We start from the raw sequence: 17,917 nt of genomic DNA on the forward strand, positions 1-17,917 counted from the left end.
AGAAAACAGATGACTGTAAATGTATCACTATAAATGCATAAATGCAAACTTATTAAATATGTACGCAAACTCAAACGCAAACCTGATAAATAAACGCAAATCATATCCAAATCTTTAGGGTGTTAAGTTTGAGTCTAAAGGAACATGTGAGCAGAAAGTTCGATTTGAATAGGATTTGTTTTGGTCCGCTTTTTTTTTATCGAGTTTGCGATTGAGTATGCGTACACATGTAATCGCAGCTTTACTAGTATATACACTAGATATAACTAGTTCACTGGTACATTTTTGGCTGTAAACGTGTAAATGTAAACGTAAACTATGACTCTGAAGGTATTGTAACTATTGATTGTACATGTATGGCTGTAAACATATGACTTTAAACATTTGACTGTCAATATGTGAATTGAAACCAAATAATCATAATTATCCTATAAACTTTTAATTAACATTTATGGCTGCAGTTGTGGTGCCTTTTCACTGAATAATCTTCCCATATCCAATTTCACATATTGTCTGGAACACAAAGGAAAAGATTTTTTTTTACAAAATACGTGTTCAGTTGGTTATCGGTAAATTCAATGTTATCGTGGCAGTGCATATGTCATTCATTTAAAGGGATACAGTCTTCAAAGAAATAAACTGAATTATGACCTCTTGTGATAATGTCCTGTTTCAGTAAACGACTTCGGGTTTGTCTATAATCAAATGAAAACTTATTTGTGGTCCGATAAAGACAGTTAAAGTCGAAAGAAACTTTCTAAACGAATGAAAGTTTCAGATTTTAACCACTTCAATATAAACTAATGAGAGCATTTGGCAATAAAATTTTTAAAAGCTTTGCTACAAGCTTTAACTGTCGTCACGTTAGATTTTACTCTGAAAAGAGCTCCGATAAGTCTCTATCAATTGAAAAAGCAAAATATATGTATTTAATTTTCATATCTTTAACAAAGTACAAACCTTTCATACGCATATTTCCCACCAGTGCTTTCATATGTAGCTTTAGCATTGGATAAATATGCGATGTTCTGAGTCAGGTCGTAAACAGCAACTTGCATATTGCCCGTTTGAACAATAGACACTATATTTCTTATAACAACCTCCGCCGTAATATTTCCATAATACGTTTGAATCTGTTTTGCTAAAACACTGTTAAATGAAGGGCAATCCCAATCCATGCCTTGAATAGAAATTAGAATAAAAACAACGGTAGAACTACTGGCTGTAGTCTTGACTTAAGAAGATGAAATGATGATATGACGTAAGAAGACGGTCGCGAATTTGGTTCTCTCCAATCAATGAATTTTCGGACAGTGGTAATTCATTTTATCAAACTATGAAAGAAAACATGGACAAATATCCTCTACCCCATCGCCTTTGTTTATAAATGATATTAGTTGTTCTAAGCTTATGCGTTAATGAGGTTTCAGCCAAGATGAAAGGTGGATTAATTGAAATAAGAAAAAGGTTGGGGAAGTTTCTATACGGACCTACCATAGTAAACAACATTATCAATTCTAGGATGCCATTCTGCTGAAGGTTGCATGTTCATATCATCATAAAAATTAGCCACCGATGCCGAATATTCGATAGATCTAAATGCTGGAAGCTGCAAACATAGAAATTGTAACATACCAAAACAAAGGATGACTTCTTAGACCTTTACTAACCATGATCGTGTGGGCCACCGGATGTGCACTACCCGGTCACTCAAAAGTGAATGTTTGCTTTCATTAGCCAGGTTAAGAAAAGTATCTTCACTTTGATTGATTGTTACACCTATTATAAGATAATCACAAATCTGAACGCATCCTTAACATCGCTGTTCCATATCGATGCCGTGAATTTTAGGCTACGACTAATGCATTAAAACCGCAATTCTTCTCTGCAAATACTACAGTAGTAGCAATGGGAGTCTCCGAAATTTTATCTTAATTCGTATAAAGCAGAAATACAATACCTTTCCATCTCCAACTCCCAGAATAAGATCACACGTTCGCTTACTATTAGAGATACGGTTGATGGCATCATCTAATGTTCTATCATACTGTAGTATATCTCTCAATAGATTCTAGCAATGCAAAGGAAAGAATTTCAATTCTAACCAGAAAGTGGTATTGATTCGTATTGTTGTGATTTCTTATCCAGCATGCCTAGTTGGTCCACCAAGAAAGGTTGTTTAGTTTATCAGACCATAGTCGAAATAGTGTACATGCTTTTCTTGAAAGTCTATACAAGTGCTTCCGGCTGTACACAGTAACGTGCTTGTAAGTGTAAAAATTGTTTACAATACCGCAAATATCTTCCGATTTTACATGATTGTTTTTGAAGTAGAATCTGTTATCATTAGTTTCTGTGTAAGAATATCGAAAATTGGATTGCAATATTGGTTGGCCATATACTATGAATTAAATATTCAAAATGGTATTACCGTAAAAGGGACGCCTATCCTCGATTCTTTACCAAATGTTTCATCAGGGAAAGATACACCAATTTCTGAAATTGCCATTTGTTTGGAATTCATACCTAAAAATCAAATAAACACGTTTATCTGTTGGTTTGTTTTAAAAAGGAGGATCTAAATATCGGTAGTAACCCCGTTAGTTTTAATGCTCATTTATGGAAGTACCAATAATAGGTGCCATAAAGTTTACGTCCAAAGTGGGTTTTGCATTCAAAATGTCTTGAGGAAAAAATAGACCATACCTGTGATGGAACCAATCCATCCCGTCCAACCAAAATTTGCAAAGTCTTGACCATAGGTAGAATTAACTGGGTGATAGACTGTCACTTGTGGAAAATCTTTAAAAGGACCTGAAATATGAAATGGATTAATTGATACGCAATCTAGAAAATATTGTACTTATATATGAAAAGGGTTCAATGAGAAGTCGAATGCTACTCGTGACTTGCTCGTGAAAAATACACCTACAGACGACAATGTATGATCAGATTACAAGTTTTGAGTGTGGAAGTGGTTAGTGGTGTATGAACGTTATGTGCTTACCATCAACTGCCCAATCTAATGCTCTTAACTGAAGAAGAGAATCGGCAACAGGTACAGCTTTACCCCAAGCCCCCAACATAGAGCAAGATCCTTTCCTGCAATAAAAGGTCAATTACCCGCATATACTCCTCTACTATATTCATAAATGAAAATGAAATGAATGGAGTTTTACGTCCTACTTTTCTGCATACTATATTCATAGCATGCTACCCCATCATATAGAACTATTTAAAACGAAAATTAGAATTTTATTATATAATCAATTTGATTAAAATGAATATCATGATTACTTTCCATGTTTATTCTCTATGTTACTACATCGATCAAGATTAATCTGCAGAATAAACACAGAACTAAGTAATATCGACCGGTGCTTTGATTGGATTGTAATCGGGATCAAAATTTGAATAGGAATATTTGCTTTATATAAAACATCAGTTTGCGGACAATGCTGATGTTCTTTAGTATTACTGACTGCTATCAAATACAAAGGTAATGCTTGACCAACTTCAATCAAAAAAGAGTTAAATCAATGGTCTTTTGAGTGTCTTTCAACGGCCTCTGTAATTGTCTCGAATAATGGAGTTACTTCCCATTATCTCACAGTCGAACAGTAGATACGATTGTGTCCTATTGTGTCCTATTGTTTTTACATAATAATGTTGGTATTTGAAAAGGTTATGGACTTTATAAAGTGCCTTTGAGAATTAAACTGCAAATTATATCTTTTTAAATGTGTCGAATTTTGGAGAGTTATTTTTTGATTAAAAGAACAATAGATTTCGATTGCGTTTGTAGTTGCTTTCTTGCATGACGTTGTTCAAAAAGAATCGTCATTGCTGATTTGCTACGGGTTATTGAGGATGGAGTTGAGATGGGTTTAAAGTCTGGGAATGATAACTTACGTTAGCTCTCCAATCAAATGAATTCTGATCAACTTCTGCAAAACACAAATTAAATTGGTACAAAATGTAAATGCCCAAAATATTTCTACCAAATCACTGATGGATCTGGTATCATTGGCTCAACTAGATGCATTCTGAGACCCCCCTGTAAGTCAATTTTATGGTATTAATGATCTGTCAGACTGTCTGAGTCCGTGATATTCAGGATCGGGACCCATGGACTTGGTTCAACCAATCCCTGTGGTAGTTGAGCCACTGCCTGATACATGCTCGTGACTTTCATCTTATTCCTGATAGATAGGCCCAAAGTGTACGGGTGTAATAATTGGCTTCTTGTGATTAAAACTTAAACTTAACTTAATAATTCAGATTGAAAATATGATATCTTATAATAAGCAGAGGAAGAAGTTAAAAATATGACGTACCTTTGCATCAACATGAGCAGCATCACTAATTCCCCGAATTTCTTCGAAGAACTTAGGATTAGTGAAACGCTTAGTTATTAGTTCTTCCAAATCTAAGGCTGCATCTAAACTGTAACGAAGAATTGACATAACTATTGTATTTGATCGATGGAATGCCTAAAATACACCATTAATTAGCTATTTCTACTTCCAGATCAATGGTGGTATATTGTTATCGTGTCACATTCTGCTTTATAGTCGGACACAGCAGTTTAGGATGTTGACCACTCTTGTGACAGCATTAGATTGAAAAAAGGATAATATGAAATGGTTCGGCATGCAGACGATTATGGTACTTCTCACGTAAAAAGCAAGAGATTTTTGTTTGGCTAGTTCAATAGAGTTCAAATGTTTTTTTCCACCCGGTTTCTAACGGTCCGTTAATCTTTAGCCCATTACATTATAAGTTGATCCTACCGGGTAACCATGAACTATGAACCATCGCGGATATAAATTTAAATTTAATCGACTAAATAAGTAGATCCTTTAGTCTTATGAGCAGCTTAAAAGTCGAATTAATCCAGTCACACATGTCAAAATTACTGTTGGCGATATGAAAGATTGGGATTATGATAATCCGATGTGTTGCTGTGTTACACAATTACAATTCTTTAGCAACATGCCAATTTGCATGGTATATAAATCTTAAATATAATTAGAGACATTGAGAAATAGCTCAGTCCATTGACGGTCGCTGTCTGTTTTAGGGTTCTACTGGAACGATGGACGACTGGAAATGGGTGTTGTCGCATATTCCGTTAGAACTTCCATTTGGATATACGCTTACTTCGTTTCTTTCTAGGTTTTTCAAACTCTGGAATACACAGTGGACGGTGTAAAAACTGTTCCCGGTCTGAGGTGACACGTTCATTAGCGCCCTCGCAATCGCTGTATATACAGTGCTATGAGGGAGAACATGTTTTCCGAGGACCTCATCCGATCCGACTTGGACTTGAGGATGCTACGATCGAATCAACTGAGCTTTGTTGAATCGGATGAGGTGTTTGGTACGTCGACGATAAAAAAAACGCGTGAATCTAATTGTCAAAAAGAATGCAACGGAATTAAGTTTGATGTGGCGAATTCAAAGTCTAATGAAAACTTGCTATAATATTGCAACTATGGAATTTCCTATAGAGACGTTCAACAATGGATGAAATCTCATTAACAAACTTGTGTGGACATAAAATGTATAATTGCATGAGAAGTCGGATGCGGAATGAGACGAATTAACCGATAGAGGGAGCTGTGGGCACTTGGAAGAGTGGCTGTTGACATGTTAACATAACCATCTTGTTGATAAATTCTTTATTCTTTATGTTTGTGTTATAATGTGTTTTCAACTTGCACTACTTAAGAGAGATACTGGAAAATTTAATAAATTCAAATTCCTCCAGAAGAGAAAAAAGCTTTAACCGGACGACTCATCGCTCCATGATACTCACCCAAGATTTGCTACGTCGTGTAAAAACCAATCTTTAAATACTATCGTGTTATTTATGGCGGTTATCTAAATAAGAAGAATAGTTTGTGGTACTTATACTGACCGATACAATATAGGAATTATATGCGCATGGTCAACAGCATGTTTGAACTGTTGCTTAGAATTATAACAGCATATAAAATACACAAACACAATTAGAAAAGGCCATCAAACCAACAAAATATATATGGTCTGCCGAGCAGTCACTGGACTGTCACTGGTATAGGCTTCTGATGATGGGAAAATATCTAAGGTAGAGATAGTTCCCCAGATCAGTTATTAATTAATTAATTAATAATGTCATTAATATATATTGTAAAACTCCTCATGATTTTAGCGATACTCACGATTTGGTCCTCCATATATTCCCAAACGGCGTTCACCATCCTCTGGGTATCATTTGGTATTAACTGGCCTTGGGCGTATCCCATTTCATATGATGTTCCTGAAAAGGCCAATCATTCAAAGTTGTGAGAAACTTCTATCATAATCAATATTCACTTCATTCACCTTGGTGCGAAATTTCGCTTTGCTCCGGTTTTTAGTCGAACGTCAAACCCTAGCGGTAAAAAACTAAAAGATACTTTTGTGTTTTTACTCGATAGGCCATAACAATGGAAGTTCGGTTTTTATTTACAAATGTAACCTGCTTAGAAAAAACTCTCTAGTACATTCATTGCTACCTGTCATTCTACTTAAAATACTCACTTGTCGAAGTCAAAAACAGATTACAGTCAAAATGTATTATGTGACACACAGAGAATGCTTATATGTTATATGTTCTAAAAAACTAAGGACCACTTACCATAGACATGAATAATTTTGAAAGCATCTTCACCACTACCAACCTCATAAAGTTTACCATTAGGTACGGATCTGATGAATCTTGGTACACCTGTATCTATTGGAATCAGATTAGGTTGGGCTGTTTTCTTGGGCTGAAATTGCAAGAGGTATATATTGGAATCAGATTGGAATGGATTATTTTCTTGTGTGGTTTTAGACTTAGAATCAGGATTGAAAAATCTAATGGTTTGCTTTGGCAAAATAGCAACAATGTCAAGAAAGTTAGGAATCGTATGGAAAAATTCTACTATTTACGGGTTAAAGGGGGACCAGCTTGCTTTGGGAGAGGCTCTTTGTATAAAACTAACCGGAAATGACGCCCCCACGATCATGAGCTCCCAGGGTTAAATTGTCCAAATATTTTCTAGATGAGAGTCCTAGTTCAGTTGTATTTTACAGAACGGAAATTCATGCAAATGACATTTAAGATATTTTGAATATCGTCACTTCTCGTCTTGCAGAAATCAAATACTAACCAGACGTCTATAAATGTGGAGCTGAAAATAATCTTATTACTAAGATAATAAGAGTACACCACATCGCGTTGTGTCTTATATAATGCATATGTCTTACCGATCCGTGACAGAAAGCTGCATCCAAGACAGGTACAACAGAAATTAGGATAAAAACGTGCAATAATAATTTACTTGTCATGATTATATGCGTTGTTATCATCAAATGATCATAACATATTTATATTTGTCTGAATTGATTTGTTATCGTATGATAATAGGGTTAAAGGTCACAGATGAATTTTTTCGTGTGTGTATAAATTGTGGGTGTTTTTTTTTTATATTGCAAAACTGCAAAATATAAAATTTATTGGAGATGGAGAGATGGTATCTTAACTATAAAATTGTCTTTGAAATTGTATAGACTCGGTGTGCTATAAATCCCGGAGAGCCGAGAATTAAAAATAAAAAATAAAATGAATGGGCGGCTAACTGGTATCATCTTTGTTCTATAAAAATCGCATTCACTGCATTGTTTACGTTTGTTCGTTTTATTTTGAGTCTTAAACTAAGTATAATTTTCTGCAACAATTTGTCACTGACAGAAAGAAGAGTCCGTATCATTAAAAAAACCCCAGATTTTCGGCCTGCATTTGAAAAATATTTTGATATCTGTTTGATTAGTGTTTCATGTTGTGTTTGTTTTTATGGAATGTAATATATTCCAAAGTTTTCTTTTTCATAATACTGTTATTTCTGGACTATTGGTCTTTATTAAATTCTGTCTTAATATATGTCACTGAGTTAAGTACACAGAATTTATTTCGTCTCAGTCTTTGTATGACCCTGATTAAAAATTCTATGAAATTTCTTCATAATCCATCGGTCAACAAATTAGACAAAAACTTACAAAGACAAAAAGAGTTGTGTAATTTCCCTTTTATTGAACCATAATCGCAGTCAATCCCCCAAAGTTTTCTTCACCAAATTACTTATAAATACCGACTATCTTTCCATTACATTCCTCTTTGGAGCAAATTGTGTGTAGCAGCATACAAACGTTTTAATCTTGAAAATGGCTTGGAGAATAGTAACAATCATTTTGAACATGTTGGTGAGTACGCTATCTAATAGTTCATATATAACTAGAGATTTTAGCACTATTTAGAGGACAATTCGTTTGTCTGTGACTGATGTTCTATCACGATATACATACAAATTAAAATCCCTGCCGCGCAAGAATCCTCGAATATAATTTCGTGATCTCTATCCACACATATTCCGATTCCAGATCTCATGATATACCTGTTTGAATGCAGCAAAGAGAGAATTACGATCATTGCGATGGACAATACTGTATCTTTAAACCGTATGAATTTGAAATGCTTCGAACATTAAAGTATACAGTTGCATTTAATTAGACATTTTGATAGCTTTTAGAACAGAAATATACGATTGGAATTTTGTAACCCTCCTGGACCGGATATCCAATTTTTTTTTTTAAGAATTAGTCAGATTAATTAAGACATTCCGAATACAGGCTTGTCAATAAGTTTTTTGTTTACACAAGAAACATACCGGACTTCATCGAACAAGAATAAAGTACGTCGCCGACAATATCAGACTATTGTAGAGGTCAAATTTATTTATTTACACTGTTCAGATAAAAGAAACTATGAGGTCATTCAATAAAGCAAGTTAAACCCCAATTAGTCTCTTTTAATCCATCCATTCATACCTTCACCACATAGCTGAATAAAAATTAGTTCCGTTTGGTCTTCTAGCATGGTACATGTCCATAGTCAGATCTTCACTCTTTTAGTATTATATTAAAAATCTGAAATATAATCGCAGCCCTTTGAAAGGTGGATTTAGAGGCATAGCTTTTTTATTCGACGTTCGTGTAATTCCAAAAAAAAAATTCTTGTCATATTAAGACATCATTATTATATACTATCAGATATATATAGTCTTACCACCAACCTATTACAATGTGCTTGAGAATATATAGGTGCATATCTATAGATCAAGAAATTACAGAGAGTATTTCGACTATACTTTGTACCATATAAAAATTAATCTCATCTCCATATATTTTGATAGATTGTAGGAATTTGCTGTTTAGAAGAACCAGAAGGAGATATAAGTATTGATGAAATAATTCGAAATGCTTCAACGGGTAAGATAATTTTGTTGGAAAGTAGAAACCTTATAGGCCTCAACTGTGCTCTATTTTAACATGCAGGCGACCAGGATATGTTCTATCATGGCGTGTCAAATATAAAATTCAGTACCCTTTCTAGAATCTAATAAGCTCTATCACATCATAGAACTAGGCCTATAATATATCACATAAAGTATATTTCTGGTTATTTCAGGCAGTGTCATTGACAACAGAAATGGCGATGTCATAGTAGAATATGACTTAGTATTGAGTTTAGATGAGTATGAAGCACATTACGGAAATATGTAAGCATAAACATAGTCCGAAACGTCTGCATATATTTCAGCCTCTGATGGATATTTTGACAATTGTCACCTAGAGTAGAATTGTGGATAAATGCTCCCATTTAACTGTGTGCTATGCCAGCATTATAATGATAATATAACTGAATAAGACAAAGGGATCGATAATTTGCATATTCCAATAGTTAAATCACTAACAGGTTTACACAAATAGCTCGCACCGCAGTTAGTATGCCAAGATAACTGTTTTTCAATGATAATTTGCTACATGAATACAGAAATCCGTCGGCAATATTCCTATTCGAAAGAAATCTGTATCACTGAATACCGTAAACATGTAAACGAAATTCTCCATTTATATAACAAGGAAAAATTGTTACCTGATAATAATTCTACCGCAATTTTCATACACATTTTCAGAAACTACAAGGATAATACTATCATCAGTCCACGGAAAGCTGTAAAATCTGATCATGGTGGCTTATTGTGGCCAAATGGCGTCATTCCTTACGAAATAGCATCTAACACATTTAGTAAGTTAACATTTTTTTATAATTTTCAAAAATATACCTCTTATTTCATTCCTTAAAGATAAACACTGCGGGTTTAGAAAAAAGTCGATCGCAAAAAAAAAAAAAAAAAAAAAAAAATGAAAATTATAACTCAATGAACAGTTAATGACGTTATTTGACAGAAAAATATTTTTGAAAATTATTTGATCAGTTCATACTGAGGCTGGCTGTAGCAACTAAATTGGCTCTCCGTTTAGCATCTGTTTCTATCAAATCCACGACAATTTGTTTTAGGCTATCAACAACGATCCTATATAGAATACGCTATAGCAGATTGGGAGAGATATACTTGTCTACATTTTAGAAAAGCTAACTATAACGATAAGAGAAAAGTTGTTTTTTCCAATGGTAACGGGTAAGTCAAAAGAATAAGGTAATTTTACGTCAACATCTTCCATTACTCACTTTTTTAAGCATCGTAAAAAAATCCCGCCACCAGTTGAACCATGATTATAGCCACTAGCTAGAAATTATCACTATCTACGAAGAGACAATGATCTTCGGTAAAATTTGTCAATGTTTCTTTGATCATACCATTTAATTAGAAATATTCATCACCTTTCATTTTACAGTTGGTTGTATGCCAGTTTGGTGGCTAATAATGAAAGTGGCCGAACGCAACTCACAACTCAGATGCATGACCATTATTCTTTTTCGACCAGTGCATGTATCTTTTGTTAATTGATGATGTTAGTGATACTGGTGCCATAACCTGTCCAGTCTTTGTGGATATACAAAGAGAACGTATAAAATCATGTATTATGAATTATATATGTAAGTGGATCGGAAAATCTCTTGATAACACATTAAGTTTCTATTGATTCGACAGTCATTCACCCTATTTTTTTTATTTTAAGATGTTGGTCGAACATTGGTATGACAAGAAATTACGGTCCACAGTACGTTTATTTAGCACCAAATTGTCGATACGTATGTATAGGACAGTTAATTTTGTTTAAAATCCATTATGTGAACGTTTATTGATGATACCAAATCACGCCCATCCGTTCACATTCCATCAAAAACGACCATGAATTTTGTTTTTGCAAGAAAAAGCATTTGTATATATAACCTCTATTATCTCCCTTATTGAAGAATGTTAAATTCTCATAAAACTTTGTGAATAGGTATTCAAAACAAACAAGTATTATGAGCATCATGTTTAAACCTTTCAGAAATCTATCATCCTACACGAAATCGGTCATGCTTTGGGGTTTTTCCACGAACATACCAGGCCCGATCGTGATGATTTTGTTTACATTCAAGAAGAGAATGTAATGTATAATCAACTTTACAACTTCCGTAAGAACACGTGGTATGTAACCGACAGTCATGGCGTTCCGTATGATTATACCAGCATCATGCATTACAGTGACACGGTTAGTCATATTTATTCTTGAACGTATTAATTTTGATGGCGGGCCAAAAAAGTTGTGCCCAGATCTTTTTAGATATCTGCAGTCTGGAAGAAAAAGGAAACATATTTTTGGAGAATTTGAGAGTCCTTTTGCTTGCTTTACAAAATTTTAAGGTATAACGTCCATTTTACTCCTATTTATAACCCGATTAACCGGATGTAAATACGAAACAATCCAAAGTATCCGGCTAAATGGCCTAGATGGAATCGTTGAGAGAATGTTGTTTTTAGTCCTTTAATACTAGTATTCTATCGATGATTATGATCTTATAGGCGTTTTCGCGAAACGGTGCGTCAACAATTGTTACCAAGAACAGAAACTACCAATCGAGAATAGGAAAATATCGTCAGCTTAGTTTTCGAGATATAAAAGCAGCCAACAAAATGTACCAATGCAAACCAAGTATGTATTCCAACTTTTGTGTACCATGCTATTTAATAAAATTCTTCAACTTGTACCCTTATTTACCTTGATCACTTAGCGTCGTCCATTGCTTTGTTAGTTTGTAAAATTACTTCACTCTTTTCAGATTGGTGTAAATATACTGATTATAACTGCCCTGGTGAGGGGTTTATTGGTAAAGATTGTAAATGTTGGTGCGTTGGTACTCCTTATAAACAATGTGGTCTCATTAACGTTTATCCTCCGACAACAACAACCCTTCGTCCGACCACTACCACCGTTCGCCCAACAACAGCTGGTAAGAGAATGTTATAAACAATTTCAGGTGTGTCGACAGATTTGTGCACTTCCGTATTATTATCCAATCAGTTATAGCCTAACCCTTTTACAATGGAGGCATATTTTTTTGTATCCTTTCTTCCTTAAAGATAAAGTTTATTTCATATCCGCAGCTTTAGTCAATGCTGGACAAATAAGAGCTGATATATGTTGATATTAGTGTCCGTACCTTTGGTATGTTTCTAGAAGATTGTTAGTTAATAGCATAGCCCCGACAATAAGTATTTTATTCAAGGTTGTATAAATACAGCGATTTTTTTGTTTGCTTGTAGGAAACTGTGTGGACAAATACTCTCTATGTAACTACTGGAGTACATTTGGTAGATGTACCTCCTCACTTTTCGTAAAGAACAATTGTAAAAAATCCTGTAACAGTTGTAGTGTTACAACTCCTCCGCCCCCACCAGGTAATTATTAACATAGCCTCATGAATTATTTCTCTAATCCTTTTCTTCGTGAAAATTCAAATACTATAGTTTACAAGGATGACTACAATGATCCTTTCTATCAGCTGGTACTAGGCAAAACATCTTACCAGGCTTATCGTACCCATGTACAGCTGGATCGACTGGAATTATGAGTGATGATGAAAGCCAGACTTTCACACGCCGACCGAGATAAGAACCCACAACCACGACGTAAACAAACAAATGACAAGCAATGGCCAACGTTAACGTATTATTGGTCTTTCAGTTATAATCTGTGCAGACAGTGGTAAACATTGTGAATATTGGTCTAACGCTGGTTTCTGTCAAATTACTAAATACAAATGGTTCTTGATTAAAAACTGTATGCGATCTTGTGGATTGTGTAATAGTCTAGGTAGGTGTAGGGTTTAATCTTCGCATCCAATTTTTGCTCCTGATACAACTTGAATATGTGTGATATAGCACATAAGAATAGAAATAAAATTTAGACATTACATGTTAACGAAACCGTATCCGAACTTCAAAATTACGAAAATGAAAACATCTCTAACTTAGACCATTTAAGACCTTACCAATCAGATCAGCAAAGCAGTGTTTCAGCAGACGGTTTGTACCTCTGTCTCCAAAAAGGTTTGAATATAACCTGGTAATATATATTCGCTGATAGACAAATACTTCCAACACAGTAAGCTTTAATTGCTTCATTGATATCAAGTCCACTCAGCCAAGTTACCCATGCAAGTATAATCATCAAAAGATTTGGTTTAGTTTTAAACAGTTTTTAACAAAACCTAGCATTGTCTATAATATTGTCCCTTCAATTTTACTGTATGATTATGTTTATTTTTTCCAGCTCGTGAAGGAAAGTGTCAAGACAACGATATCGAATGTCCGAAGTTGGCGTCCAAAGGAGACTGTGAAAATAATTCTGAATATATGGAAGCCAGTTGCAGAAAGTCTTGTAATATGTGTAGTCCAAATTGAAATTTCCAAACGAGACACTTACTGAAAATTCAAATAAAAGATGAAATATAACTAAGGGGTTTGATTTTTAAAACATTCATGTATTGTAGATATTTACATTATTTCTGGGTGGACGACGGCGTTCAATATATGGTTGAATATAATCAAGAAATTGCTACATTTGATGATGGGATAAACTTCAGTAGTTTGTTCTAAAGGAGGCTTCTCTCCTTTTTAGCTAATCACATGATGTCTGAGACTAGTTTATCCGAAACATCTGTCTCTATTCCAGCCTCTGATAGCTATTTGGACAGGATGTAGGCTGGAGACAGAGAAAAGGCCCTGTTACATGTGGACATTCCGCATCTCCACAAGTGCGGGGGTTTTTAGATATCTCCGATATAACCCAGGTATATTTGGAAAGATGAATATTTTTGTAGTTCAATCATACATCTATTTTCTCCCCACACCATACGTCACGTCACCGGCTCTTTCTTTTTTTTCTTCACGAAACTGATTTCGCATCAGACATTTCAAACTGCGTGCGCAGTCGAAAGTTCAAAACAAAACGAAACTTATGGTGGTGCCTAACACTAATTTACAAACATCGTAATGGTAATTTATATTATCTTCAGAGGTGTGGAAATTTCCAATTTAAAATTTTGATGAGACTCTAATAATATATCGGTTATAAATGGCGCTCTATGTTCATCAAAACAGGCCGACTGAGTGTAATTCGTAGAAAAAGACCGAGGCTAGGTTTATCAGACAACCAAATCGACACTAATGTTAACGTTATCTTGGGTATTAGAAGATTGTAATATACCTCAGGGTATACCCCACTTCAGTGGCGGAACCAGGTTTGTGTCCGAGAGGGGGCGAAAAATCTGAGATTTTACGGAGTAACGGTCCGTATTATATTTTCAGGTAGTGTTAGTAACTGTGAACACAGTATCTATGAGCCTACTTTGCATAGTTGCATAAAAAGAATAACTCGTCTTTTGAGCACGATGTGCCCAATTATTCAGTTTACTGCGTTTAAATTGTTTTTTCTTTTTCTTGAGGTTGGGGCCTATTCAGTTGGTAGTTAAGACACACCAAAAGGGATCAATGATATAATCCACTGCATTATGTTTTGCTTTAGATGACAGCACTGAATTCTAGCTAGCCTTTCTATCTGATCTTTGCTAGTTATCATTAAAATAGGTACGTTTTTGTCTAAAATGCCGGCTATCCCTGACATTGCCCTTGTGTATTCCATCTTTTCAAGTATGAGAGGAGATAACACCCCCCCCCCCTCTCCACTGCTATTTTTTCCTAAAAAAGCCACTAACGGTACAAAAAATTTAATTTGATAGATTTTGTCAGGTTTAATCTCAACTACTAAATGTTTTTTTTTTATAATGATAACGGTGATCCGCATGATTTGACATCTCCCATAAACATATATATAAACTGCGAACATCTACACTTAGTCAACTGTTGCTTTTAGAGTTCTAAAAAATCAAGAGAATGAAGATCTTAGTAAGCATAGTATTATGTGCTGTATTTTTACTGGTAAACGTAAAAGAAGGTTCTGGAATATTTGATAAACACGGGAAATCTGAGGCAAAGAATTACGCAATATCTCAAGAGTTTTCCGGTTTTTACAAAAATATACTTGACAAATGTAACGAAATACAAGATGTAAGCCGTTTCTTGTGTAAAACCGGTAATAGCAGCTGTTGTGCTTTATTCAGTGCGGCTGATTTTTGTGTCGGAAAATGCGAAGATAATGGGATAAACACACAAGCAAATATTTTAGAATTATTCGAGGCAATTACACTTGAAAGTTGTGTAGAGTTGGTAGCTGCATACGGGAACTGTCAAACTCCGAGTTCAGAATGTACAATAATAAAGCTCTTTTTGGAAATCTGTGTCATAAAATTCCCTTTACTCGTGAGTCCAATTACGTCACCAATAACCAGTCAAATTACGTCACCAACCACGTCACCCACGACTAGTCCACTTACGTCACCTATTACCAGTCCACTTACGTCACCTATTACCAGTCCACTTACGTCACCTGTTACCAGTCCACTTACTTCACCTGTTACCAGCCCGAATACCAGTCCACTAACGTCAGCTGTTACCAGTCCATTAACGTCAGCTGTTACCAGTCCACTTACGTCACCTGTTACCAGCCCGATTACCTCACGACCTGCAGGTAGGTTTGCTATATTTGAGAGACAAACTGACATAACTAGCACGTGACAGATCTTGCTTGTGACCATACTGAAATGTGAATTTTGTTTCAAGAGACAAACAGATGGCTTTAACGAACACATATAATACAGGTTTCTTGACAAATATAGTATCTGATGCTGCTAACCAGTAGACATATTTTGTAGGAGTGTTTTACTGTGACGTGTTAGGCTCGGGTCGAGTTCAGATGCCTGTATCAGTTTGGTGTGATGACACTGTGGATTGTAACGCTCATATAGAAGATGAGCAAGCAGCAAATTGTAGTGAGTATATAATTAATTGACCAAGCGAATATATATTTGAAACACGAATTATTCGGCAGCAATAATTATAAACCAATTTGATAGAAATGTATTTTCAAAGATCACAATACTTTAAATACACAACACAAATAGAAATATAGGGCATGCTTTTCATTGTGATAATTTTTTTTAACCTCAAGGATAAAATAAAGTAAAGTAAAGTAAACACGCCAGACTGATATTTATGTTGGTTTCCAACTTTTAGGTCTTTTCTGATACCTCTATCTTCTGATGCCTTTGCTTGAAATCAAATTTAAACATCATCTTTAAACCAGTGTAATTATATTCTTACAATGACTTTGTGTGGATAAAAAATTTAAAATTTTTATAGGTTTACACTTTTTTAAGTGAAAGCAAATTTCAGGTTGATAATGTGTGCTCATGTTTATATTTTTATCAGGAAAAGATGATCTAGAACAAACAGCACTTTTTCGAAGCTTATATTATTATTCAAATTCGCGTAAAAACAATCGGTAAAATTCGGTTTTACCAATGAACTTCCTCGGTCGAAATAAAGGACCAAATATTTTACTAGTGGACAGTATTTTTTTTTGTTTAGATGTAGGCCTAATTACTAAATTTTAAAATAAAAATGCTTCTCGGGTACCCTCTGAAGTGTTCACAGATATTCGGATACAAGCTCCCCGTACTGTGACCGTCATTTTATTCCCGATCATTACCAAATCTAAATATATGCGTTTTGTCTCATTATTTCGTTTATTGAATTGTTTTTATCCAGATGGGTGTATAATGGGACAATTCAAATGTGGTGCTTCAGAAACAACGTGCCAGCCAGCCACCAATTTATGTAATGGAATGCAAGATTGTGAAAATGATTTCGACGAATCTAGTAGAATATGTGCACCTTAGTCAGAAACTATATGATGATGATACAGAATTGTTCTGTGTGTCAAAATGTTTTTTGGTTGTTTTTAGTATCTATAATATTTTAATTGTATTTTAATTACATGTATTGCTTTACTAACAGAATGGTCTTATTATAATTGTTGTTGGTTTTATAATTATTTTTATTATTATTATTAAGGATAAATTCACTTATAATGTTTCTAACTCCATAATGTTTTTATTTGTTATTATCGTATTTAAAACAACGATATTATGATATTTTTATTGTTTATTGAATAAATGTTTTATCGATTTATTTCACCATACAATGTTTCATGAATTCCAAATGAGCTTGTTTGACAAGTGAGCAGCAATGGCGCATTTGGTTCTAGTTAAGGTATGCATTTTAATTATGAAATGCTTGCTCATTGTTGCGGGTGTTTGTAATATTTTTCGAATCATAATATAACGCCTTTCTTGAACCCTTAAAATTATATTTATATCTTTCCATCAGTTACCTGCCTTGAATTATTAACATTCATCGGTCTCTTTATGCGACTATTCCACACAAAGCATGAATCCCACGAATAGCCCATATTTGTCAATTTTAGGAATCGCGAGGATTCGTGGAATTTTAGCACATATTCTGCGAGGCTCTACGATCTAGTTACGAATATTCTTAGGATTTGTCTGGATTGGCATGAATATTGTCAAGAATTCACTACGATTTTCAAGAAGCTATTAAGCTTACAAATACTGCACGAAATCAGCTAAAATATA

At 34.5% G+C, this 17,917-nt stretch overlaps 3 protein-coding genes across 3 annotated transcripts; 2 read left to right on the plus strand and 1 right to left on the minus strand.

The window, feature by feature from the left end:
* Nucleotides 1-449: 449 nt before the first annotated feature.
* On the minus strand, nt 450-7,359 carry LOTGIDRAFT_172703 (hypothetical protein; the record flags this gene model as incomplete). The annotated part of the gene is made up of 12 exons (XM_009049875.1): nt 450-513; nt 961-1,180; nt 1,495-1,609; nt 1,961-2,071; nt 2,432-2,526; nt 2,707-2,814; nt 3,008-3,102; nt 3,913-3,947; nt 4,338-4,493; nt 6,207-6,304; nt 6,665-6,797; nt 7,279-7,359. The coding sequence occupies 12 exons, from the start codon at nt 7,357-7,359 to the stop codon at nt 450-452; spliced, it is 1,311 nt and encodes a 436-aa protein (XP_009048123.1).
* An 873-nt stretch (nt 7,360-8,232) lies between these two features.
* LOTGIDRAFT_172704 (hypothetical protein) lies at nt 8,233-13,766 on the plus strand (the record flags this gene model as incomplete). Its single annotated transcript, XM_009049876.1, has 12 exons — nt 8,233-8,271; nt 9,261-9,336; nt 9,536-9,626; nt 10,044-10,156; nt 10,430-10,550; nt 11,053-11,125; nt 11,371-11,574; nt 11,886-12,015; nt 12,143-12,313; nt 12,627-12,761; nt 13,048-13,176; nt 13,636-13,766. 12 exons carry the CDS (start codon nt 8,233-8,235, stop codon nt 13,764-13,766), a joined length of 1,413 nt encoding a protein of 470 aa, XP_009048124.1.
* Nucleotides 13,767-15,243: 1,477 nt separating this feature from the next.
* On the plus strand, nt 15,244-17,460 carry LOTGIDRAFT_238307 (hypothetical protein). Its single transcript, XM_009049877.1, has 3 exons — nt 15,244-15,951; nt 16,136-16,252; nt 17,031-17,460. The coding sequence occupies exons 1-3, from the start codon at nt 15,258-15,260 to the stop codon at nt 17,159-17,161; spliced, it is 942 nt and encodes a 313-aa protein (XP_009048125.1). The 5' UTR covers nt 15,244-15,257; the 3' UTR covers nt 17,162-17,460.
* Nucleotides 17,461-17,917: the final 457 nt, after the last annotated feature.

This window comes from Lottia gigantea (assembly GCF_000327385.1).
Source record: "Lottia gigantea unplaced genomic scaffold LOTGIsca_140, whole genome shotgun sequence".
In the NCBI taxonomy this organism is placed as follows: domain Eukaryota; kingdom Metazoa; phylum Mollusca; class Gastropoda; family Lottiidae; genus Lottia; species Lottia gigantea.

Bases quoted from the DNA above. Each gene is read 5' to 3' on its own strand.
- LOTGIDRAFT_238307 (XM_009049877.1), top strand. From the start codon at position 15,258: ATGAAGATCTTAGTAAGCATAGTATTATGTGCTGTATTTTTACTGGTA. The intron at 15,952-16,135 runs GTAGGTTTGCTA...CATATTTTGTAG, and splicing joins GATTACCTCACGACCTGCAG to GAGTGTTTTACTGTGACGTG. The intron at 16,253-17,030 runs GTGAGTATATAA...GTTTTTATCCAG, and splicing joins TGAGCAAGCAGCAAATTGTA to ATGGGTGTATAATGGGACAA.